Below are 25,036 nucleotides of genomic sequence, written 5' to 3'. Positions count from 1 at the left end.
GTCATTTACTTGGAAAAAAAAGTACTCCACTGTTCTTTTAAGAAGGTATTGAGACTTGAGGAAAGATGTATGCTCCTTTACAGTAAGCCTTTTCTGACAATGTTTACTAGAATCGTAACTTTTAAAAGGTAAATTGAGAAATGTATTTTCACATTGCAACTTTTGTACAATTGTTTAACCAAGAAGCTTTTTTACAGAGATTTAGCTTAAGAATTTGGCTGGCTTAGTTTTCACCTTCTTGTTATAAACCCTTTAGCATTAGTAAAGAATTAAAATGCTGCTTCTTGGTGGATTATTCTGAATATAAAAGAAGCATCTGAAGTTTCAGACAAGGTCTCGTTTATTTTTTAGACTGTTCAATTAGTGTTAGGAATATTCCTTTTTCCAGGATTAAATAGAGTCAGACTCTGGACTATAGGATTTGATGGTATTAAAGGCTGGCCTCGCAGAGGTCCGTTATCTTCACAGGAAGAGCTGTTAGCCTTGCAAAACAGAGGTGTTGCTTTTTTCATATAATTGAAACTCTTTTTGTTTGAGAAATTTATGAACGGTTTTTGCTAATACACGTCAACTCAATCACAGTAGTTCTGGTTAAGAAATTTATTTCTAGGGAAACACTCCCACTCATATCTTTTGAATCCTTTCTCCCAAAAGCTTGGAGTGTTTGTTTTGTTTTTTAACTATTAACAATGTCATGTAGCAGTAGATGATGATTTTTCAAACCAAAATTGAACACATTCATTTTCCAAGATACAGAGTCTGTGGAATTTATAACCAAGTTTCAGCAACTAGCACGCATAATAGCTAGATTTTGAATGAGAGGCTCTAGTTATATTAATCTTATTGGGGTTTAAAGGGATATAGCTACCTTTTGTGGCCAAATTCATCAACCATCACAACTGAGTCATATTTCCAAGATGTACGTTGTGCATTTATTATCTAATTAATATTAAAATGCCTTAAAATTTTTGGGACCTGAGAAACCCAAACATTCTCCAGTCAAAACCCTTTTATGCTATGCAACATTTCCTGTTGCCAATGACATGGAAGGTCAGCCACATAGTTTGACTAGAACTCCACACAATCCAGCTGCCTACTGTTGGAGGAGTATTGTCTGTAGTCCTGGTGGAGAATTCAGCTGGCTGCATGCTCTACTATTTTGAAGAGAAAGCAAGAATGCTAAATGATGCGGAGGGGTGTTTGTAAAATTGAACAAGAATAAAAGCAAGAGAAAACATGCAGTCTCTTCATCCTCTAATATTTTCATACAGTATTTTAACTCTCTAAGCATATAGCATCAACTTAACTATGTTTCTTTAAAGAGTGGAGGAGAAAGTACCGGTAGGCTACCAGAGCAGTACAAGAATTTGGTGTGTGTTCAAACGAAAGTGTCAAAATGTCATCAAACTATTTCCATTTTCACATAAGCTGAAAAGAGAAACCCTAGAAAAAAATCAGTTTTAATTCATTTAAGCCACTAAGGTAGTATTTAGTAAACTAAGACAACCTTAGTTCTGAAGTAAGCGTTCAGTTTGGTCTCTGTGGGGGATGGTATGTATAACTGTGAAATATTCCATGAAATGTTGTTCAGAGCATTTGAATATGTTTCATTATCAAGCTAACAAAAAAATTAGTGTAGCACTTCTGTGCAAAACTGCTGTTGAATACAGATGTCAAACTTATTTACCTAAAGATTTTAATAATTGAAAGAGCAATACTGTACTAGCTTTCTTATTTTGCACATTACCTTGAACACTACTTGAAGATATTTTAAGATTGCTATTGGAGTAGAAAGAGAGTGAACAGAACAATGTATTTGGTTCTGTTCCATGAGGTTGGAGTGAAGGGTTGTCTGGCTGAACTAAAGAATAAAACTTGGATACCTTTGATAGTACACTAGACTTGTGAAGGAATGATATCTCTGAAAATTAATATACTCAGTCATAACACAAAGCAGCCTTGTTTATACACGGCTTAGGTTCCTTGTCCACAAAATTGTCTCAGTATTTTTTGGCTTGCAAGAATATCTTTGGTTTCAGAGTAGCAGCCGTGTTAGTCTGTATTCGCAAAAAGAAAAGGAGTACTTGTGGCACCTTAGAGACTAACAAATTTATTAGAGCATAAGCTTTCGTGAGCTACAGCTCACTTCATGCATCCGATGAAGTGAGCTGTAGCTCACGAAAGCTTATGCTCTAATAAATTTGTTAGTCTCTAAGGTGCCACAAGTACTCCTTTTCTTTTTAAGAATATCTTTGTACAAGTTGTCAAGATTCCCATCACACATTGACTTGATAGCCAAAGGCTTCAGATCCCGACAGGTCTGTTATGGTTACAAAGATAGATGCATCTCTCTCTCCTTTCTGGTTTCTGAGTGTACCCCTCAAATATCTACCTCTGCTGGGGTGGAAGCCACAATTTTTCCCTTCACAGATGGGCCCTTGGCCAATGGTAGCCTGTGTATACATTGGAAGACCAAGTGGGGGTTTAGCATTTGGTTTTCTTCCCTTGCAGCGGTTCTCAAACTTCATTGCACTGCGACCCTCTTCTGACAACAAAAATTACTATGTGATGTGAGGGAGAAGCAGGTCAGGAGTGGAACCTGAGCTCTGCTGCCACAGACTGAAGCCCTTGGGCTTCGGCCTCAGGCATCACTAAGTCTAACACGAGCCCTGTCGACCCCATTAAAATGGGGCCACAGCTTACTTCGGGGTCACAACCCACAATTTGAGAACTGCTGCCTTAGGGAGTCTGTGACCAGTGATGTATATGATGACAGGATAACTCCCATTTCTGTTGACCTATCTGGAACAATGATCTAGCAGAATACTATTTGCTGAGGTAAACTGCCAACCATGAGTGATCCCAGAAGGACTTGTGTTCTGAAGCTTGTATTCAGCGAGTGGAGCTTCCTGTGATAGACCTTTTTGCCACCAATGAGAACAGATGGTCTCTGTTCTTTGCCAGAACATGTACCGGCCCAAGGTCCAGTAGGCATTTACAGCTGCTGCTTCTCTGCTGCTATAGTTGTTCAAGATAGCTTCATCACACATGTGCAGTCACACTTCTGATTGTAGTGTATACTTACCCTAACAGCTACTGTAATACAAAAAAACCCAACAACCTGAAATCCTTTTCAGCTAATTATTTCCTCTCTTCCTAGATATGAAGTCTCCTACCTGCAAGCTATTCTCACTCCTCCACAATGACAGCAGCTCTACTAAAAACGCCTAGGCACTAGCCTTTCAAAATCTCTCCAAGCTGTTACTTGCCCATCCTTCCCAGCAGCTTTCCCTCTTTCCAACTCTGCTACTAAATTTTTCTGTAGTCCCACATCCCATTACAGTCCCACAAATCAGTATGCAACGCTTCTGTAATAACTTAATCCATCATCCTAGGATATAGGAAGTGTATCTGCAAAGAAGAAGAGATAGTAATATGCATTAAAAATCCCATTTTAGATAATTTTTTCAAAATGTCTGAAATTTTTGCAAATAAACCAGAGATTGTCTGCCTGGAAGAGATGGCTAAGGGACTTTTTTTTCCTTTTGAGCAAGATACAAACTTCAAAATTGTGAGGTTTTACAAGAGAAAAATTAACCTTATTCCATGTACTCTCCATCATAAATAAGCTTCCACTATTTTTCTTAAATAGTTGCAGATCAGCGTAAAAGAATTTGCACTGTACTGCAGAAGTATGAGAAATACTAATGCCCCCACATGCCTTTTCTAACCTCTTGCTTAAGTTAGGTAAGAGAATAAGCAACCTTTTTTGATGTAGTGTTAAAGTTGCTACTCAAGACTTCTGTCCCTGCCTCCTCAAAGGTTAGAAATTTATTTTGAGGCACCTATTGGTGCTTGTCCCAAACATCATCTCGTAACCTAGTCAAGTTGTCTAAAATAAGAATTATTGGCAACTTGTAGAGAGAAAAGTGCAGATTTTAAAGGAGGAAAATAATGCATCTGTTGGATACTAAAAAGATCCTCAGGAGGTGAGACCAGAGCATATGTGACAAATTACTGAAATGCTGTATATAGCGTGGTAGGCAAAATCTTTGTCTCCTACAGCCTGGAATGGCATTTCAGTCTGCCAGAGTCATTCAATCTTTTGTCCATCATGGTTCATATTTTCCTCCCAACTTGTCCGTCTTTATAGCAGCCTGGTTGGCTCCATTACTACTACCACCAAAAAAGGTGCCTTTGATGTGAATTGTACTCTTAAAGCACAAAGTTATAGCCCCTCAAATTTTAACCACTTTATTTAAAGTGTTTGTGTCTCCAAACATACAATATTTTCCAAGTACCCTTTTCCAATATATTTTGTATACTTATTATGCTTTTGTTCAGGCTAATGTGTGTCTCTCAGCAGACTTGTCTAAGGCAAGTTTTAACAAACCACTGGCTGAGCTAGGGCTTATATCTTCCTACTAGAGATTTTTATATGAAATAGAAATACAGGACATATGGTTAAAATCTTAATTATGGGTGGTGATGATTATGGTATAAGAGCCTAGATGGTATAGACCAGTGCCTCTCAAACTTTTTTACTGGTGACCCCTTTCACATAGTAAGTCTTTGAGGGTGACCCTTCCCCCCCCCCCCTTATAAATTAAAAACACTTCTTTATATATATAAAACACCATTCTAAATGCTGGGGGCAAAGTGGGGTTTGGGGTGGAAGTTGACAGCTCGTGACCCCCCATGTAATAACCTCCCGACCCCCAGTTTGAGAACCCCTGGTATAGGCTAAGTTGTACATCAGGGACAGCTAACTGACACTGAGCTTCCAAAAAAAGTTTTTTTTAATTTCATTTTCTGCAACCCAGATGCCATATGTTGCAACTCCTCAAATGGTGGGCCTATCTGCCATGTATTTGGCACAAAAGAACTCTCTTGTTGGCTCATAATTAGTATAGTCTTTATGGAGGCACTTTCATATGTTGCTTCTGTCAATGAAAATATGTCTTTCCCTCTTTTTCCTCTTTCTAAATGGCAGTGTCTTTTCTTTCAGCTCTGCCTTTGGAAAGATCTGGTGAGTGAGACAATGGTATTAAAATTTAACAATAAAATTGAATAATCTCTGCAGAAGTTCTGCTATCTAAGAGGAATATGTTGGTTCTGAGCCTGAAAAGGAGGTAAATAAACCAAATTGCAGCAATCACCAGACAATTTATTGCTAGTTAATTTGTCAGCTTTTTGCCCGTGCAAAATGAAAACCATGTGAGGTAATGGGTAAAGAAACTTCCTTGCCTAGCTAGACACTGTAGGCAGTGCTTGAGTCCTGTGTGACTCAATGGAGCTAAACTAAACGGTCAGGAGGTTTATGTACAGAAAAGAACAATGAGATGGTAGGGACATTAAAATGTAAATTCATTTGGTAGCTGGGAACCATTACAAATGAGCCATATTGGTTTCCACTTTCAGCATTTTATACATTTGTCTTCCACATTGAAGTCTTCAGTCTGGTTTTAAATGTAATGGCTCCCAGCTACCAAATTTTAACCACTTGAAATAAAGTGTTTGTATCTCCAAACATACAATATTTTCCAAGTACCCTTTTCCAATATATTTTGTATAATTACTATGCTTTTGTTTAGGCTAATGTGTGTGTCTCAGCAGACTTGTCTAAGGCAAGTTTTAACAAACCACTGGCTGGGTTTCAGATTTTCATAGCTCCTTCTGTGATCAAGGGTATTCATAGTCTTTGAGATCTGTGGACTTCCTCTGCCATCCATAGGTCAGCCAAACATGATGATGCAACCTTCTGATGCATTTTTTAAGGTTTTTCAGCCTGTCAGGCCGTTATCCGTCAGACTGCCCTATTGAGCTGTAGATATTCACAACATGAGGAAAAATGTTGGAGTTTCCATCACAAATATGGAATCATGACATTGGAAGACAGACAGACAGACAAATGTGTACAACCATAAACATTGTTTTCAGGGTAAAAAAGTACATTAGAAAAGTATGTGATCACAGAACACACTGATGTTTTCATGCATGTTGTTTTGAAAATCTTGCTGTGATGTGTGTAGTGATCCCCATCCTATGAACTGTGTGGACAAGACATGGAAAATCATGGAAAAGTAATAATGGATCTTTATTAATTGTGGTAATTTGGAAAAGCTAGAGAAGATCTTTGTTTAAGAAAAAATTGCTGAAACAATACAAACACTCAAGTATTATGTTATGCCTGTTAATTTTTTTTTTTTGGGTAACCAGACATTTTTGCTGCAACTATATTACAGTCATTAGTGCCAGGGGCTGACGACGGGAGCCCCGGCCGTGCGCAGGGCTGATAGCCCCAGCCCCAACGGGAGCCCCAGCCACTGTCAGATAAATGGGGTTCTACTGTACTAATAGGGAAAAAAGTGTGCAAACCTCAAAATGTATGTAAAATTGTGCAAAGTAAGCTAATTAAAGTCAAAATTGTGGTGGAAGCCTAATATTGTGGGATCTGCAGTATGGAAAATTAAGTAAGGCCTTGTATATGAAATTCTTCCCCAAGAAAGTTATTTTGAGATCTTTGTGTAAAGATGATTTCCTTTATATGACTTCCTGTCTTCTATATATCTGAGTGGAATGCACTTCGTCTAACCCTTCATAATATGGATTGTTAACCTTAGTCAGCAGAACACTCTGTTCAGTGATTGGGACACCAAAGGGACACCTTCCCTGTAGAATGTGAATGGTGGGCATCTGACTGCAGAACTGGTAGTCTAATTGGTACATGGAGAACAAAGGTTGTCTAGAGTCTGCACTGGGGAAAGAAATTTGAGGATAGAGGGGCACTTAACGGGAATACTTACGGGTTCAGCGGTTCATATTCAATATTCAAGGACAATTACAGAGGAGTCTGTGCTCCTTGGATGTAAGTTGGAAGAAATAAACTGGATCAGTTCTCCTGAATATATCTAGATTAACTTAAAAATTAGTGAGTGGGGGAGACTGCCAATTTGCTGAATGGTAAGTATCCATTGTAAAAGTCTTTAAGAATTCAAAATGTTTATTCTCCCAAAAATATGTATTTTCCAGCAAGCCACCAAAATACACAGTAGTGTGCAAGCCATCATCATCAGCTGAGGTCTCGTTATGTCATAGACAGATAGTAGTGTTTTGGTTCATAACATTATAATTGTAGAGGTACTAGCTTCTCATCCGTTACTTATCTGTCCTACAGAGAGTCTACGCTAAAAAATTAAGTCGACCTAAGTTATGTTGAAGTATCACCTCCGAAGTAATTAAATCGCTTTTGCATGTCCACACTACGCTTCTTGTGTCAGTGGTTTGCATCCTTTCATGGAGCACTTGCACTCATTTATCTGTTAGTGAGGGGCATTGTGGGACAGCTTCAGAAAGGCAGCAACAGTTGATGTAAGCAACGCAGTGTCTTACTGACACTGTGTTGAGCTAACTTCATTGACCTAAGTTTTATGCTACTTCTCTCACGAAGGTAGAGTTATTAAGTCGGTGTAGTGGGCTAGTTACATTGATGGGACCTACATTTTAGTGTAGACACTTACACAGTTAAGTTGCCTTATGTCGACCTAGCTCTGTAGTGTAGACCAGGGCTTATTTGTACCAGTGGCCCCATGAGGTTTCTGCAGTTAATGGAACTGTGAATTCCCATCCTGTTGTCACTGACTTTAAGTATTGGCCTAATGGATGTAAAGCTCTTCAAAATCCTTGTATGAAAGGGGCTATTGAAGCATATATTTAAGCTCAATGGGACCCTTTGGACCTTTGTTTTTGGTCTCTATTTCTAACCATCAAGATGGTGGCAGTGGTGGTTTTTGAGTGGGCCCATAAGTTTCAGTGAACTTTCCTAGGTTTATATAATATGTTTTTTATGTAAATAAATTTTTACGAGGAGGTTTATAAAATATAATTTTATCAAATTGAACCAAGTAAAATTTGGAAGAGATTGATAGCTAATTTATAGAAAATTACTCTATAAGCAAACAAAAGAGGTTTATACTATTTGTTCTATGTCTGACCTATCAAGTTTTGTTTGAAAAGGTCCTATACTCTATCCTTTTGTATTTTGTGTGAACACCATAAAGGAAACCAAAGCCTCAGTCATTCTGTTGTAGATTTTATCAAGTAGACCTTAATGATATACAATTATCTGTCCACTGAATGTCAAAGGACTTTGTGTCTAACGAGATGGAGAACAGGCTTTATTAGCATTTTTTAATATTTGTAATATAGTGTTTTGAGTTTTTTGCACCTCTAACAGATTCTGTAGATTGCATACTTTCTTTTGTAGATCCACTGTTTGGTTGCCATATAGCTATGCTGTTTTTGTTTAGCACTGCTGTTGCACAGATGTGGAGAAGGGGGACAGAAGATAATTGGTCCAAGACACAAGTATCTTCAACAATGATGCTCAATGTTACTGGAGCAGGATGAAGCTGCAACCCATCAGTCTCCATATTTTTTTTTTAAAGTTCCAGTGTTAAATATAAAATTGAACACTAGAGTTTGAATATTGCTACATTAGTGAATTTAAAACTGATTTAGTTAAAAGTTGAGTTGTATCAGAGTAATCTGGGATGTTTTAAATTATAAAAGCAACATTTGGGCTCAAATTTTAAGTAGATTATTAGAGCTACTTCATTATTTGGACTGCTTTTATGCTGTTTTTATACTCAGTTTGTGAAAGATCATAACATTTCTTGTTTTAAGTAGGACAGACAGAATTATGGTGCAAAGTGGTTCTTGGGAAAGTTAGAGGTTAAGAATCTTGCAAAGGTATCAGAATTTTTCGGTATATGTATTGAAGAGCAAAGTAATAGTTTTGCTCCAATATGAGTTTCAAACAACATGCCACCTTAAAAAGTAACTTAATTAGAAACAGATTGGCAATTTAGCAGTTAAAACAGGATTATGATACAGAGTATTATGGTTACCTTGCTACTATTTAGATGTATTTAGCAATACGCTTAATCAACTTGTGAAACAATTGTGCATTTTGTGACACCTAGGGTAGGTGGTGATACACTGGAGAGCTAGGCTCTCTTTAAAGCCAGACCTGCAGGGATTACATTTTCAGTACTCAAATATCCCGCCCCCAGAATTCTTTTCCTGGAGTCCAAATCAGCTTAGTCCATGTTGTGTATTCCACTGGATTAGGAGAGTGCCCAGGTTTTCAAATTCTTTTGGTATACTCTGTTTTAAATGTACAAAATGTGTAATTTTAATGTATACAAGGAAATTGGCTTTAAATAGACACTAGTTGCAACAAAACAAAGAAAATACAATGAATCCTGTATTAATCTGCAGAATGTTCAATGACTAATTCATCCTAGAATGTTCAGGGAAGAGATCAGATACTTAACTACAGTTATACATTTATGAAATTAATGAGATGCAATCTTCACAGGAATAGCAGTTTCAAATTTCCATTATTAAAGGGTTAGGTCAGGTTATTTTCAAGTCTCTCTGGAAACTGCTTTAAACTCAGACTTCCATTCCCTGGCTACACCCTTGGTTTAAAATGGCTCCACCCTAAACCAGCTTTAGTTCAAAGCTCTGTCTGTTTCCCTTCCCCACCCTGCATTCCTTTTTCCCCAGGCTCCAAAGCGCTCATCCTCCTACTCCTCCTTATAACAACAGCCATGTTTCTGCTAATCTGCTTTAACTCCACAGATCAGAGAGCACTTCCCTTCTTTATCTGTCTTTATTGCAACTTTAATGTATTTGCATCTTGAGATGAGGCTATACTATTCCCTAATCTATATTTATCCAACTTTTTAACAAACATTCTGTTACCATTTTAATATTTTAATCCAGCCTTTTCTCTTAGTTATAACCTTTTTTGAATTTTGAATGGAGAATTTTTTTTAAATGTCAAATGTTCAGACTGCTAAAGTATTTTCTCCTGGTTTGTGAATCACACTCCTGTAAACTGTTCAGTATTTTCATCTTTATAATGGAAGGGGTAATTTTGCATTTGTGTGTGAATGTACGAGTTCATTCTTTGAATTCAGTGTTCTGCAATCTGAAAAAAAAATCTGAGATCTACAAGTACTGTGAAGTTACTACTGCTTTTTCTGAGTTTTGATTGTTCATGTCTTGAAGCAAAATAATTCTTTTAAAAATGATTTTGAAAATCTTAACATTATTTCTGAGATAAGATGCTAATCCAGTGGGGGCCATTAGCCCCAGTGCACCTGTCATTCAGTGTTAATATCATTTATTTATATCTCATCATAGCTTTGTGTGGTCCTGTACAAAAATAAAGGCAGACAAGGTCTCAACACTGTGAAGTTTATAATATAATACTTTGTCTAGAATTTTAGGAAATCAGTTTTTAAGAGTCAAGGGATTAAATAAACATACAGTAGTACACTAACATTTGCACTATTGCAGAATGTTATCATGTCATGTTAAAGGAAGGTGAAATATCCTCAGATTCCTGTGGATTAGTTGTTAATCTGTTAAACCTGAATTTAAATGATTTCTGTCCTGTGAGAGCGTTGGAGGGAGTTTTCTAATTTGGCGAAAAGGTCTGTGGTCTGTAACATGGAGTCTTCCTTTTGAAGGCCAATCAAGCTATCACTGGTACTTTACCAGTAATTTTTTTTCATGATTTAGTTTTGTAGTAGTGGAAAGCAAATTGTGTATCTGACCAAATTTATTTTTCAAATATTATATGTATGAAACGTGTAATTATAATAGATTATTATATGTCATAATAATCATGGACTGTGTTAAGACTTTAGCCTTTACAAATGATATTCTCATAAGCAAATTAGGGAGATATGGTCTAGATTAAATTGCTATAAAGTGAATGTGCAACTGGCTGAAAAGACATACTCAGAGAGTAGTTATCAATGGTTCTCTGTCAAACTGTGAGAATATACCAAGAGAGGTCTCACAGGGGTCTGTCCTGTGTCCAATCCTATTCAGTATTTTCATTAACGACTCGGATGATGGAGTAGAAAGTACACTTGTAAAATTTGCGGTTGACACCAATCTGCAAGGAGTTGCAAACACTTGGTGGCTGGGAGTAGTCTCCAAGGTGCCACAAGTACTCCTTGTCTTTTTGCGAATACAGACTAACACGGCTGCTACTTTGAAACAAAAATAAGAGGTTTAGAAAACCGGACATCTGAGGAAAGATTGAAAGAACTGGTCACGTTTAGTCTAGAGAAGATTAAGGGGAGACTTCTTCAGATATGTGAAGGGTTGTTATAAAGAGCAATCTGTTCTTCATGGCTACCAAAGGGTAATCATCTTAGTTTGCAGGAAGCGAGATTTAGGTTAGATATTAGGAAAAAATTTCTAACTATAACAATAGTTAAGCACTGGAATGGGCTTCTAAGGGAGGCTGTGGAATTCCGTCACTGGAGATTTTTAAGAACAGATTAAGTAAATATCTGTGAAGGATGGTCTAGGTTTACTTAATCCTTCCTCAGTGTAGGGAGATGGACTAGAAAATTACCTCTTGAGGTCCTTTCCAGCCCAACATTTCTGTGATTCTGCATGTGAAAGTATAATTCCTGCCCATATTTGAGCTGCTCTGTAATGTGTCAACAGGGGGAATCAGCTTATCCTCAGGTGGGCTAAAGTACTTGGTATTTAAGTGATCTGTCCTAAAATATGCATCTTTGTAGTCAAGTGAATATCCTTTAAAAACTAAAGTTCCGCTAGTACATGCCCAGTCTAGGGACAAACCCAAATCATCTTAGCATGCTTCAAAAAGGCTTGGTTTTTTCTGGTTTTTTTTTTAAAGAATTTGAAATACTGTTTTCAGATATTCTTCAAATCTAGATTTTGGAGGGTTGTTGAAATTGTCTTGTCTTGCTTTTATATTCATTCAGGCATCTGGAGTTGTGTATTGAAAGAACAGATATATTCTATGTGAAGGATTTTAGATTTTCTAATAAAAATGTATTTGTTGCATTGGCCATATGGAAATCGAATAATGGCCTATGATAACCGATTCATAGTTCATATTCAAGACCTTATTGGAAATATAGCAATGGCATATGGCATGCCATTTCAAATGGCATGCACTTTGAACTCCTTGTATTCTAGAAGTTCAACTGTTCAAAGGACTCTGGGAGACCTCTAGAAATTTCTAGCTAAGACAAAATAAATGGAGTAGCTGACCTAGCAAGCTTTGAAGTTTTCCCTCTGGGTCCCCAGCAATAGATGGCAGCTTTCAAAAGCTATTAGCTATGTTTTCCAAAATGATACTTAATGGATTATCCAAAGCCAGCCTGCAGTGCAGATGAGATAGTGCTCCCTGTCCCAACATGGACCACAGTAAAAAGTTTCTGTAGAACCCATAAGATAGTGAAAAATGAAGTGCAGCCCCAAGGAGATAACTTAGTCAAATTACTGTTTCAGTTAAATGTAGTTGTACTTCAGAAGATATATCCTGTTTTAAAAGAGGTTCTTAGAATAAATTTTGTGTTTGAATATTCATGTTTGCTTGGACCTTTCTGAAATAAATCTGTGAATTGTTATGCAAATAAGGCTTTTGTGCTTTCCTTTAATAACCAGGAATATATCTTTATAGAACATATTGCACATTTTTATCCTAGTCACAGTTCTTATATACACATACACACTTTAAGCCAACAAAACTCAAAGGTGTGATAACCAAGAATCCAGGATAATGATGTGCCTGAATTCTGTCATGCAAATTAACAGCAGTAATGAAAATAGTAGTTTTGCTTAATAAATAGTAACCTGTAGAAAAGTTATGTCTGCTAGGAGTTTTCATTTTTGCCAACTAGGGATTATCTGCTGCCTCTCATTGGAGAGCCATCCTGAGGTGAAGTATCATTTTCCACCCCCACCCACCCCTGCCCAATCCTGTTTAAAAAAGTGGAGGGGGGGAGGGCAAAGAAACGAAAAGCACTAGCAAATCAAAGAATGATGTTTGACTGTTTGCAAATCAGTCTTGCCTTACATAAATTTAGCTCTTTTCAGTTTGTTCTTGTTGAGTAGATTAAAAGTGGAAATGTGAGTGCATGTTTTTCCAGACCTGCTTCATCTTTGGCACCTTGAATAAGTCTAGTATCTTGTAGATTTTCACCAGTTCTGGACAGTTTGTTCTCCTAAAACTTGACACATTTAAAAAAAAGTTATAAGTGCATTTTGGAACAGTTAAAGGTGGTTTGTTCTGCTTCCTGAACTTGGATGAGGTAACAACATAAATACACCCCAAAAATATATGTTCTGATGCTTTTAAAGGGACATGAAGCCAATATAACCCACAAATTTAGGTTTGCTAGTATGTATGTATCTGTACATAAATAAATGGGTTTTTTGAAACTTTGCTTAAGACCTGTAGAACAACTGACATGGATTAAATTCCAATTAAAAGTTCTGTTTTACGCAAACGTGAGGATTTTATAGAAGTTGACTTTTCCAAGAAACTTAACAGAAATAAAATTCAGAAGTCAACACACACATTCAATATCCGTTCTATTGTCTGGTCTCAATCAGGATCCACATGAACTTTCAACAAACTTTTTCATACAGCATACGTGGTTAGATTGTGTTTGCTCTCCACTGACAGCAGTCAGTCTTCTTTATGGTAACATTGGATACTCACTGGCCAATCAAAGGACTTCTATTTGTAAGTTAGCAATGGCTCATGTTTCCTTATTACCAAGTGGCATGATGTCATTTTTAAACAGTCAAGTTATAATGGGGAGTCTTACATATCAGGGTGAGGAAATTTGGGGTTTAAACCTGATTTTTGAGAGTTTGATGTGGCAACAGAAGTAAAAAAACTTTTTCAGTTTTAGCCATAAAAGGAGTCCATATTAATGCTTCATTTTTTCTGTAAAGCTTGTTTGTGTATCATCTTTTCCCTCCATTCCTCCAAAATGTGTCCCAAGTACTTCCAAATATCACTTGTAATATGGCACTTAGTTTTAACTTTGGTTCTAGATAAGTTTAAAGTTGTGGCATAAAGCTGGTTTAGATGAAGTGCCTAGCAATTATTTATAAAATTTATAAATTTATAAGGCATTCTAAATGCATTTGTTATTTACAAAGGGAGCCAAGGCTTTTTATCAAAAGGACATTTCTGTCAAATGAGGTAAAACATTACAAGGTTCTTTAACATTACTTCTTTAAGTCTCTCTAAGATTACAACATTTAAGATTATTTTCCAGGGTCTTGATCTTCTGATGTAACAATGTTATGCTTTTTAGGCATTTTATGAAGGATTTTTTCAGCTCTCTCCCTGAGTTTGTAATTCAGTCAAATTTCTTCAAAGCTTTTAACGTACCCACAGACACCACTCTCCCTTTCCCATACCCACCTTCAGTCTGTCATCTGAGAGTGGGATGCATCACCATTTAGTATCAAAAGTATCAGATTTAACGTGAAGACTCTTTATTTTGTGAAAACATAATTTTGTTGAGGGAAGCTTTACCAGTTTTCTTAATTGATCATGAAACCTCACTGAATCAGAAGATGAAACTTCATCTCCTAATGACATTAGACCATGTGATGTAACTGGGACAGTCATTCTTTTAACAGGCACCCTCTCTCTTTTTGGTCATATAATTGAGAGAGAATGAGAACTTCTCCATCGTGTTACCATGCTATTAAGATTTCATTATCTACTCATAAGTAGGTTGATGACAATATCTCAGAATCGTACCAGAAGACCGTCTTCATCCCATTGCAGACCTCCAGAAATCAAACAGCTTTATCAGAAAGTTCTAGTTATGAAAGACTAATTTTAATTTTCATCATTCCTGCCCTTTCCCTCTCAGCTGATTTGGGGCTTTGGACTTAAAGGGCACCTTAAAGAATGCTACTTTCATATAATTGTCAGACTGGCTCCGATAAAATACCTCCTGTTTTTGTCTGCAGAATTACCATTATCAGTACAAAGAGATGTCCTTTGTCTTTTTCCCACATCAAGAGTATGCATTTTGACAGTGTTTGCCACAGTTTACTTGGCATCCAGTTTTGATGCTGACTTTGGGTGAGATTCTGATACACCCCCCATTATGCTGAGTAATGCCTTACTCCACAAAAGTACCATTATCTTCAGTAGGGCTATCTTTAGAATAAATTACTATTCAACACGGTTCAGGATATCTGAATCTGACCCTTTGAGGGCAATTTTACAGTCCTTGTGGTGGTAGAATTCCTCAGTCCAACTTTCTGGGTGCTGCTTGCTAGCATCTTGCAAGTAGGATTATGCAGGGGTCATTTTTTTAAGAGAGGAAAAAAAAACCTCAACAACTTAATATTCTGACTGTGGCTCTTTGAGAGTGTTGCCTTTTGAAAGACATACTATTTTCCCCTCTTCCTCGGAGTTCTTCTGTTGTAGGATTCTTGGAGAGACAAGATGGGTGAGGCAATAGCTTTTATTGGACCAACTTCTGTTGCTGAAAGAAACGAGCTCTTCATTATACATTTTTATACATACGTGCAGGAAGACATGCACATGTATGTACGTAAAGACAATGCTTTGAGAGAACCACAGTTACCATAATCAACTGTGTTTTATAATATGTTGAGTAGTGCAGTGCATTGTTGGTATAAAACAAGCAAGGAATGCCCTACTGAATTGCATGTATGTATAAAGATTACTATATGACCATTATTTTAAACTTAAAACTAGCATAGAGATTTGGGAAGTATTTGCACTCTTAGGGTGTGTGTGTGTGTGTGTGTGTGTGTGTGTAATTATAGGCATTTTAATCTTTTTGAGTTATTCATACACTGAAAGTAACTTTGACAGTCCAAATATGTCCCCCATCCCTCCCAACATATTTTCACTTTCCACTCCCACACAAATTTGTAAATTGCCTTCAGATACCTTATATAGAGAGAGTTGGGAGTGGATGAAAAGGACATGTCCCTTTCTGTAAATTGGCTTACATATCAGAAAACCCCAAAATTAGATGAATTTATCAAGATACAGTAAAGCTTGTACTCTAAGTATCAATCCAATGTCATCTGTTAAACTGTCATCTGTTAATGTTTCCTATCTTTCAAATAGTATTTACAATCTAAGTTCTCTAGTAGTTCCTCTAGACTTGTCTATTTTAGAGAACATGCAATAAAATGGTAAAAATATGTTTTATAAATAACATGTAACAGTGTAAAAAATGTTGTGTTTTACAAATCCCCCTGACATCAATCCCATTTGGTTGACTTCACTTGCAAAATATTAAGCATGTATGTGTTCACAGACTTGGGGCCTAAATATTTTAAAACTTGCTTGACTGTCCAGCAACAATAGGCTGGCCATAAATACTAGGTATGGAACTTAATATATTACTATGATAATGGTACATCTTATTAGGGAAAGTATTTGAAAGAAAATGTCTTTTGGATAGTGGACTTTTTTTATTGTGGAATCCTTTTTTTTTTTTTTTTTTTAAATTCGGCTATGGGCTTTAGACATTTTTTTTTTATTGATGATAAAACAGAGTTGTAGACTGTCCAAGTTATTTTCTTACATAACTTTTGTGTCAATCTCTGTTTTAATACTTAAGTTTATATTTAACTCTTATTTATTTACTCTAGAATGTGCATATGGGCCCTATCTTAATAATGCTCTATAACTCTAAAGTAGCTTGGGTCTTTTGGGGGGGAGGGGGAGTGCTATATAAATGCATCTCACACACACACACACACACACACACACACACACACACACACACACACACACACACACACACACACACACACACACACACACACACACACACACACACACAATGAATTATAACTTAGTGTTTCAGTACCTTTCATTTATTTAAAGTTCCAACGTTTTTCTTTAAAGCTCTGTAGGCTGTCTTATTTGCCTAAAGTTGTCTATAGGTCTCTTATTCTACCAGATCTAAAGCACCAGAGAATATATATGCTCGTAACTAAAATATTCCATGTCTATTCTGACCATTTAAATTTGTCTGGAGGTAATGTGCTTTTAGCAGCCACATTTTAAACAATAATTTGCTTCAGTCTTATAGAATATCAGGGTTGGAAGAGACCTCAGGAGGTCATCTAGTGAACATTAGAGGAAAATTTGTGTTTATATCTTTGATATGGCACTGGCAGCATTTCTAATACTTATTTCCCCGTTGTGCAAACCTGAGCTCCTGCACTTCTTATGAAGTAGAAGGCCAGAATCCACTAGAACACAATAAATATAAAGGCTTGGTTTATAGCTTTTTTTTGTTTTGTTTTGTTTTGTTTTGTTTTGTTCTGAAGATGGGTGGATGCAAGCATTTATGGCAGTTGCAATGCATGCTTGTAAAGTTAATGTCCTCTTAGCACTGGATGGTTACATACTTAGTTTTGGGTTACAAATACACAACACAACAGTAATTTATAAATGTGACTTACATTTAAAATGCCAAGTTAAATATTATTGATAGTGTTTCTAGGATACTTTTAAGAAATATCGACCCATCTGTAAAAAGAAAAGGAGTACTTATGGCACCTTATGGACTAGTGTCTGTATCTGTGCGAGTTTTTTCATGAAGTTGACAGATTTCCACTCTATACGGCTAAATTCAGTGCCTTGCATAATCACAGGTTTCAGAGTAGCAGCCGTGTTAGTCTGTATTCGCAAAAAGAAAAGGAGCACCTTAGAGACTATGACAGATTTCCACTCTATACGGCTAAATTCAGTGCCTTAGTCTCTAAGGTGCCACAAGTACTCCTTTTCTTTTTGTGAATACAGACTAACACGGCTGCTACTCTGAAACCTGTGATTATGCAAGGCACTGAATTTAGCCGTATAGAGTGGAAATCTGTCAACTTCATGAAAAAACTCGCACAGATACAGACAGACATCATCTTCCTCTCCAAATGCAAACAGATGGACATTAGTCTCTAAGGTGCCACAAGTACTCCTTTTCTTTTTGCGAATACAGACTAACACGGCTGCTACTCTGCGACCCATCTGTGGATTTCCCCCCCCCCCCCTTGGGGTATAATCTGCTATTTGATATGTTACCTGTGGATCACATATCGATGTAGTGAAGATACTCTATAAATTATCCACTCTTACAGTACACAGCAACATTTATGAATAACTCAGTTCTAACTCTTAAATGTAAAAATGGATTTTACATAGTAAATATCTAGATTAGAAATTAACTGTAAAGTACAAATCAGATGCCTGTTTTGTTGCTGTGCCACATTTATTTCCAGTAGTACCTACTGTGTGCTAGGTACTCATCTAGACTCTTTATATAAAACTGCATATATAATTACAATTAGTTTCCTCTGATTAGATCATACACTCCTGTCACCTTGTGCGTTAGACTTTCTTATACTTTTCTAAAACATTGTACCTAGAAAAAAAGACATTTGAAGAAAATATGATACCATAGAAATATTGACTCTGGCAATTTCTGAATGAAAAGCTATTTTCACCATTTGTTTTGTATGGTTCAGAGGTACACCCACAAAATTAAAATTCCTTGCTTCCCTCCCATCACAACCTACACATTACACATTTTATAAGATGCTCTTCCTTTATTAGGAGAAGTGGGATTAGTTGTCCGTTCACAATCAGTTATTGAAGGTTCTTCTGAATATCTTTATTATATGTCCAGATATTATGGTAGTGGCTGCTTTACAAATGCATATGATATATAGATAGGAGTTGATAAATCCATTTACTTGGGTGATTAGCATCCAGCTTCTGGAGAATCAAAACTTTAATTTAAAAGAAACATAGTTTCTAGCTCTTATGCTGAAGAATACCTTCTAAACATGAACACAGTATTAAGTGATGCACTTCCATCTTGAGTTTGTAGGCAGTTCCAGTGTCTTTGGTGTTGCTTATAGCGTTGTCAAGCCTCAGCAGAACGAAAGTGACCAAAGTCATGTCAGTTTTAATTGCCAAGGTGATGGGTGCTTTTGTTCTGCTGCGGCTCCTAAAATTGTGTGTAACAGCCGAGGCACTACTGACTTAGGAACCCAAAAATCAGGTAGAGAAAATGATCAGGTAATTTATTCATAGATTTATAGTGCCCAACATTAGAAGGGACCATTATGATCATCTAGTCTGACCTGCATTACACAGGCCATAGAACTTCCCCAAAATAATTCCTGGAACATATCTTTTAGAACAATATCCAATATTGATTTAAAAATGGTCGGTATTGGAGAATTCAGCACAGCCCTTGATCAATTGTTCCAATGGTTAATTATCCTCACTGTTAAAAATTTATGCCTTATTTCCAGCCTGAATTTGTCTAGCTTCAGCTTCCATTGGAGTTTTGTCTTCAGTCTCATCATCCAGGCGTCTCTGAAGACTGAGATGGGGAAACAGTTATTCTTTCTCATTCCGTTATCCAAAGAGGGACTTAAGGGAGAGAGATCAAACTCCCTTTAGCTGGTTCCTAGTACACTGGGCTTGAATATTTTCCAGAAACCCAATATTCAGGAGGGAGAGGGGAAGAAATTGATGGAAGAAATTAAAAAAAAAAAAGGGGGGGGGATAAAAGTGTGATAGAAAAATGTTAAGGAGGAATTAAAGAACACAATGTAGGGAAGAGAGAAATTGGTGTGATGAGAGAAGGAAAAGAAGAAACAGGTGCTGAATATAACTTGATATTGATGTACCATGAACAATGATAGGAAAGAAAAACAAAAAGTGGAGTGAAGCCACGACAGGATAAATATATAACAAAAGCAAGAGTTGGATTTTTTTAAAATGTCTGAAATGGAATAAGAAGTTACAGTTAATTACAGTACACAATTTGTATTCAATATTTAAATTGCAGGAGCTGTTTCTTTGGGCATATGATCCTTGTCTATGGGGTGGTGGCACAAGTAATTTTCATCCAGGCTAATAGGCTTAGTTATTTTAAAAGCTTCAAGTGCATTTTTCAAGCTCTTGAAGATTGAAATTATTTATCACTCTTGTTTTTTGTTCTAATATTTGTAGTCTCACTGTCACATCTTACTTTTGTTTTAATGCTTCACTGGAAACTTTAAGGGGTAATACTTCATATTTTTCTGGACAGTAGAGTCTTTTTATAAATAGAGCCTTATCTAAAAAGCTTATTAAATCTGACTGTCCTGCAAATAATTGTCCATGATGCTAATACATTTTAGTTGATGGAGGTGGGTTTTAAATGCTCGGTATCAGATACCGCTCCCACAGTTTTAATTAAATTTTTCATTTATCTGTGTCAACTTCTATCAGCATTGTAACATAGTTCATGGACTTGCTCTTCTCCTTATTGCAGCAGTAAATTTTAATCAAGGACAGAACAGTTTTTGGTTCATTGGTTACATGACATAGGTTTGGTAGATGACTACTGAGAAGGATGACTAAACTAAAAAATATTCTGAAATTATTGCAGTCCAGCCAACATAACTTTCTTGTTGTTTAATGTATTTAGCCAGAATGAGCAGTAGAATGTTATCCTGTAGCATTCTCTTGTGTATGGTCCAGAAATATTTAAAAAAAAAAACTTAATTTTTTTTTTTTTTTTTTTTAGATTTTTGCATGGAGCATCAGTAATATAGTTTTCTAATCCAAGTATGAGGCAGTGATTATAAAACAAAGAAAGAGGGGGCGGAAAGTAACGACTTTTTATATGTTTAAGTGAGAAATGCATGTCAAGGTCAAGTTGCTATTTTTTTTTTTAGAGCAAAATGTTTTAAATAAATTTGCGTCTCGTGTGTGGTCTGCAGTGTTTAATGCTCAGTTTCTGATCCTTTAAAAAATTGTGATATTTGGTATTTGCTTTTTTAAGGGTCTCTAAACCTGTATATTTTATTAATTGCAATTATCATAAGATGTCCGAAGACTTGAAGCAACCCAACAGCTACATGCTCTAACCAAAGTGTCATCTTGATGTCAATCATTGACAGACATGAGCATTATCTGACTTCTTTGAGTAGCATGATTGACGTAAATGCATTACTGTCTGCTCACAGATGTCACTCAAGCTATCAGGCCCCAGGAGGCTTATGTTAAGTTATACCTGTCATCCTCCATAGCTTCCCATTAGACTGATTCTGCAGTTAACATGAAAGTCTGCAAAGAAATTCTTAAATGATTAGTGACTGTATTCGCAAAAAGAAACGGAGTACTTATGGCACCTTAGAGACTAACAAATTTATTTGAGCATAAGCTTTCGTGAGCTACAGCTCACTTCATCGGATGCATTTGATGAAGTGAGCTGTAGCTCACGAAAGCTTATGGTCAAATAAATTTGTTAGTCTCTAAGGTGCCACAAGTACTCCTTTTCTTTTTGCGAATACAGACTAACACGGCTGCTACTCTGAAACCTGATTGTATTTAGACTTCCTCCATTGGAATCATCCTCTTTTAATGTATAATCTTTTGCATTGGGTCCCAAATTAGCAACGTGAGAGTTTTGAAGTGGTATTTGAGCTCCTTGCCTTTCAAGTCAAAGGGATCAGCTGCATTTCAGTGCCATTCCATTATGGCTCTAAACCCTCACTTTGGTGGCGGGACTTCTGCAGAGCATAGAGGGAGGTTTAGGGTATGTCTACACTGCCCATGTTACAGCATAGCTGCAGCAGTGCGGCCATGGCAGCACTGTGACGTGGGCAGTGTAGTCATGCTTTTTCGCCGAAGGAGAGCTCTCCCGGTAATTAAAAAATAACCACCCCAAACGAGGGGTGGTAGCTTTATCACTGGGAGTACTGTCTATACTGGCGCTTTTAAGCGCTAAAACTTTTATCACTCAGGGGTGTGTTTTTTCACACCCCTGAACAACTAAAGTTTTAGCGCTGAAAGTGGCAGTGTAGACGCAGCCTTATTGATTGTCAAATCCATACCCCATTTTGCATCAGCTATTTTTTCTTGAGGTACCAAATCCCAGTAGTGTCCTCAGTCTGACCTGATGTGACACTATAAATCTCCCCTCTGTTTTTTCCACCGAATGCATCCGATGAAGTGAGCTGTAGCTCACGAAAGCTTATGCTCTAATAAATTTGTTAGTCTCTAAGGTGCCACAAGTACTCGTTTTCTTTTTGCGAATACAGACTAACACGGCTGCTACTCTGAAACCTGTGTTCTGGCATGTGGCTTTTGCTTCTTTCATGCTACGTTATCAAGAACATGTCATGTGCTAAGTGTTCAAGATAACTATATAGCTGCACAGAATGAGAATTGTGTGTTCTAGCTGGAGATTAGCTGATCAAATATCTCTGTGGAAAAGGATTCAGTAGTGACACTAGGTTTTCTAGGAAGTTATTCAAAGTTAGCTTGCTCCTTTGAAACATTATATTACAGCCCTTCTAGACATAGCTCAGGTCTACTTGGATGGAATGCTGAAAGAACAGCTAGAAGATACTTGCAACAACCATACTGAGAATTGTAACCTAATAGTCACTATAACATTTATTATTCTTGTGGTATACTTTCACATAATACACTCAAAAGATTCTGAGGTCTCAGTGGAATGGCATCTTGAATCACATGGATGTGACACAACTCTTCAGAAAATATTATTTTATAAAGAGGACGGTGATCAATTGTTTTCCACGTCCACCAAGGGTAGGACAAGAAATAATTGGCTTAGTTTGTAGCAAGGGAGGTTTAGGTTAGATATTAGAAAAAAACTTTCTAATTATGAGGCTAGTTAACCCCTGGAACAGGTTACCTGTGGAGGCTGTGGAATCCTGTTATTGGAAGTTTTAAAGAACAAGTTAGACAATCATCTGTCAGGGATTACTTAGGTATATGTAAACCTGCTTCAGTGTGGGAGATGGACTAGAGATCTCTTATGATCTTTTCCAGCCCAACATTCCTATCATTCTGTGATTTACCTGGAGTTGGTAAACAGTCTGACCTCAGACATGGACTTCCAAATTAGTAACCAACAACAGAACCAAATGTGTCATAACCGTTTCAGAAATAGTAGCTGAACTTTGCACCAAGCGGTGCTCAACCCCTGTTTGCACAGCGTTTAATGCGGTTTTTTCGTTCTGTCTACATTTGTAGTCTATTTTCAGCGCTAGTTTAATTTCCCCCATTGCTGACACATAATGTCAGTGACTGGTTCGTTTCCTAGTTGTAAACAATGCAATATAGAAAGATTATTTTCCTAGTATATGATCTTTCTGGATATACAACCTAAAATTGTCACACATCACAGAACAAATTAATATCTAGCTGCCTACAAACTTCTGCCTCCTGCCCAGGTATGTTTTAGCCAACTTTGAAAAATTCTTCTTGACTTAGGCAAGTAAGCTTTATGGCAGGTGAATAAAATACAGGGTTTTTTCAATTATAATTAATCATCATGTGTAAAGAACGGATAAATGGTTATATTGCCAGGGCTGGTATGTTTTTATTATAGTTTTATGTAGTTTACTGCATTCATACTTTCCAAGTATGTCACTCACATAACAGTTTTGGATTATTTTCCCAACAAAGAAGGTTGCCTTATGTTTTTCTGTTTTGACTATTTAATTTGTGTTTGTATTTGTAACTTCTCCATCTTTTTTCTTTTAATTTTCTGACCTCCCTAAGCTTTGTAGGAATTTCCAGTTTAGTAGTATTTTCAGATAAAACCCTTGTTACAGCAGTGGCGTGCTGCTGAGATACAGTATCCCTAGGACTCTGTATCTCAAGACAATTAAATCCAAATACAACTGTGAAGAGTTACAAAGGGATCTTACAAAACTGGGTGACTGGGCAACAAAATGGCATCTGAAATTCAATGTTGATAAATGCAGAGTAATGCATATTGGAAAACATAGTACCAACGAAATATATAAAAGTATGGGGTCTGGTCTAAATTAGCTGCTAACACTCAAAGAGATCTTGGAGTCATTGTGGATAGTTCTCTAAAAACATCCACTCTGTGTGCAGCAGCAGTCATAAAAGCTATCAATCTTCTATGCCTACCAAAGAACAAAAAACTGGTTTCTTGTCATTTGTACTCATCAGGAAAAAAAGTGTCCAGTTTACCTCTATCCAAGTAGAAATTTATGTGCAGAGGCTTTGTCTGTGTGGGTTTAGGAAACTGCTACTCCAGCCACTCTGTCAAGCGCTCTGTGCTTAAACACTGTTGTTTCTAGAATTGTGCTAATGCTTACCGTGGTGAGCATAGTTAGGGATGAAGTGTGTGTGTCATGCATTGGTCAGCTAGAATGTGTGGTCTCTCTATAACAAGATGCATGTAATTGGGCTTCATGTGTAAATAAGGATTTTTCCCAGTTAAACACTTTCAGAGTTTCAGGAATGTATGACCTACAGTATAGCAGAAACTGTTAAAAGAAACCTCCTTTTTTTTTTTTTTTTTCCTAAGCAAGTCTTTGAGCAGACTGAATTTCCTAATAAAGATTTTCTGAAAGCTTCAGTGTCTGGAAACGAGGGTTGGGCAATGGAATAATTGTGGGAGAATTATTAGCAGAAACTAATGAGCTCAGTTTTTCAGAACAGCATTTTAATTCCATATTTAATTTGCTGGAGCTAACCAGGGTTTCCTGTGAATGATGCAAAAAGATGGAGGGAAATGCCTCTTTGGCAAGAAAATGTCATTTAAGCTCTCACTTAGGGTGTGTCTATGTTATAAGTGAAGGTGTGAGTGTAGCAGGAGTGTGCTAGGTTTAATTAGCATACATGCATAACCATAATAGTGAAGACATGGCAACTCAAGCTACTAACCCAGGTATGTACCCAGGTTTCCTGATGGCTTGTAGTCAGGTTGTTAGCCTATGCTAAATTTCAGAGTAGCAGCCATGTTAGTCTGTTTTCGCAAAAAGAAAAGGAGTACTTGTGGCACTATAGAGACTAACAAATTTATTTGAGCATAAGCTTTCGTGAGCTACAGCTCACTTCATCGGATGCATTTGGTGGAAAAAACAGTGGGGAGATTTATATATACACACACACAGAGAACATGAAACAATGGGTTTTATCATACGCACTGTAAGGAGAGTGATCACTTAAGATGAGCCATCACCAGCAGCGGGGGCGGGGGGAGAAGGAGGAAAACCTTTCATGGTGACAAGCAAGGTAGGCTAATTCCAGCAGTTAACAAGAATATCTGAGGAACAATGGGAGGTGGGGTGGGGGGGGGGGAGAAAT

General features: G+C 37.0%; 1 protein-coding gene across 15 annotated transcripts in view; it reads left to right on the top strand.

Moving 5' to 3' along the window:
• The window catches only part of ZBTB46 (zinc finger and BTB domain containing 46), a 115,756-nt gene that overhangs the window by 42,543 nt on the left and 48,177 nt on the right, over window positions 1–25,036 (top strand). For 8 of the 15 annotated variants that reach the window (XM_043496287.1, XM_043496286.1, XM_043496284.1 and 5 more), the window contains one exon: window positions 5,009–5,029. The exons of the other annotated variants lie outside the window; for them this stretch is intronic. In XM_043496287.1, the coding sequence (XP_043352222.1) occupies window positions 5,009–5,029 (21 nt within the window). The remainder of the gene's footprint in view (window positions 1–5,008; window positions 5,030–25,036) is intronic. 15 annotated transcript variants of the gene reach the window in all.

Source organism: Dermochelys coriacea, chromosome 13 (genome assembly GCF_009764565.3).
Source record: "Dermochelys coriacea isolate rDerCor1 chromosome 13, rDerCor1.pri.v4, whole genome shotgun sequence".
In the NCBI taxonomy this organism is placed as follows: Eukaryota; Metazoa; Chordata; order Testudines; family Dermochelyidae; genus Dermochelys; species Dermochelys coriacea.
This window is presented reverse-complemented; position numbering and strand designations above follow the sequence as displayed.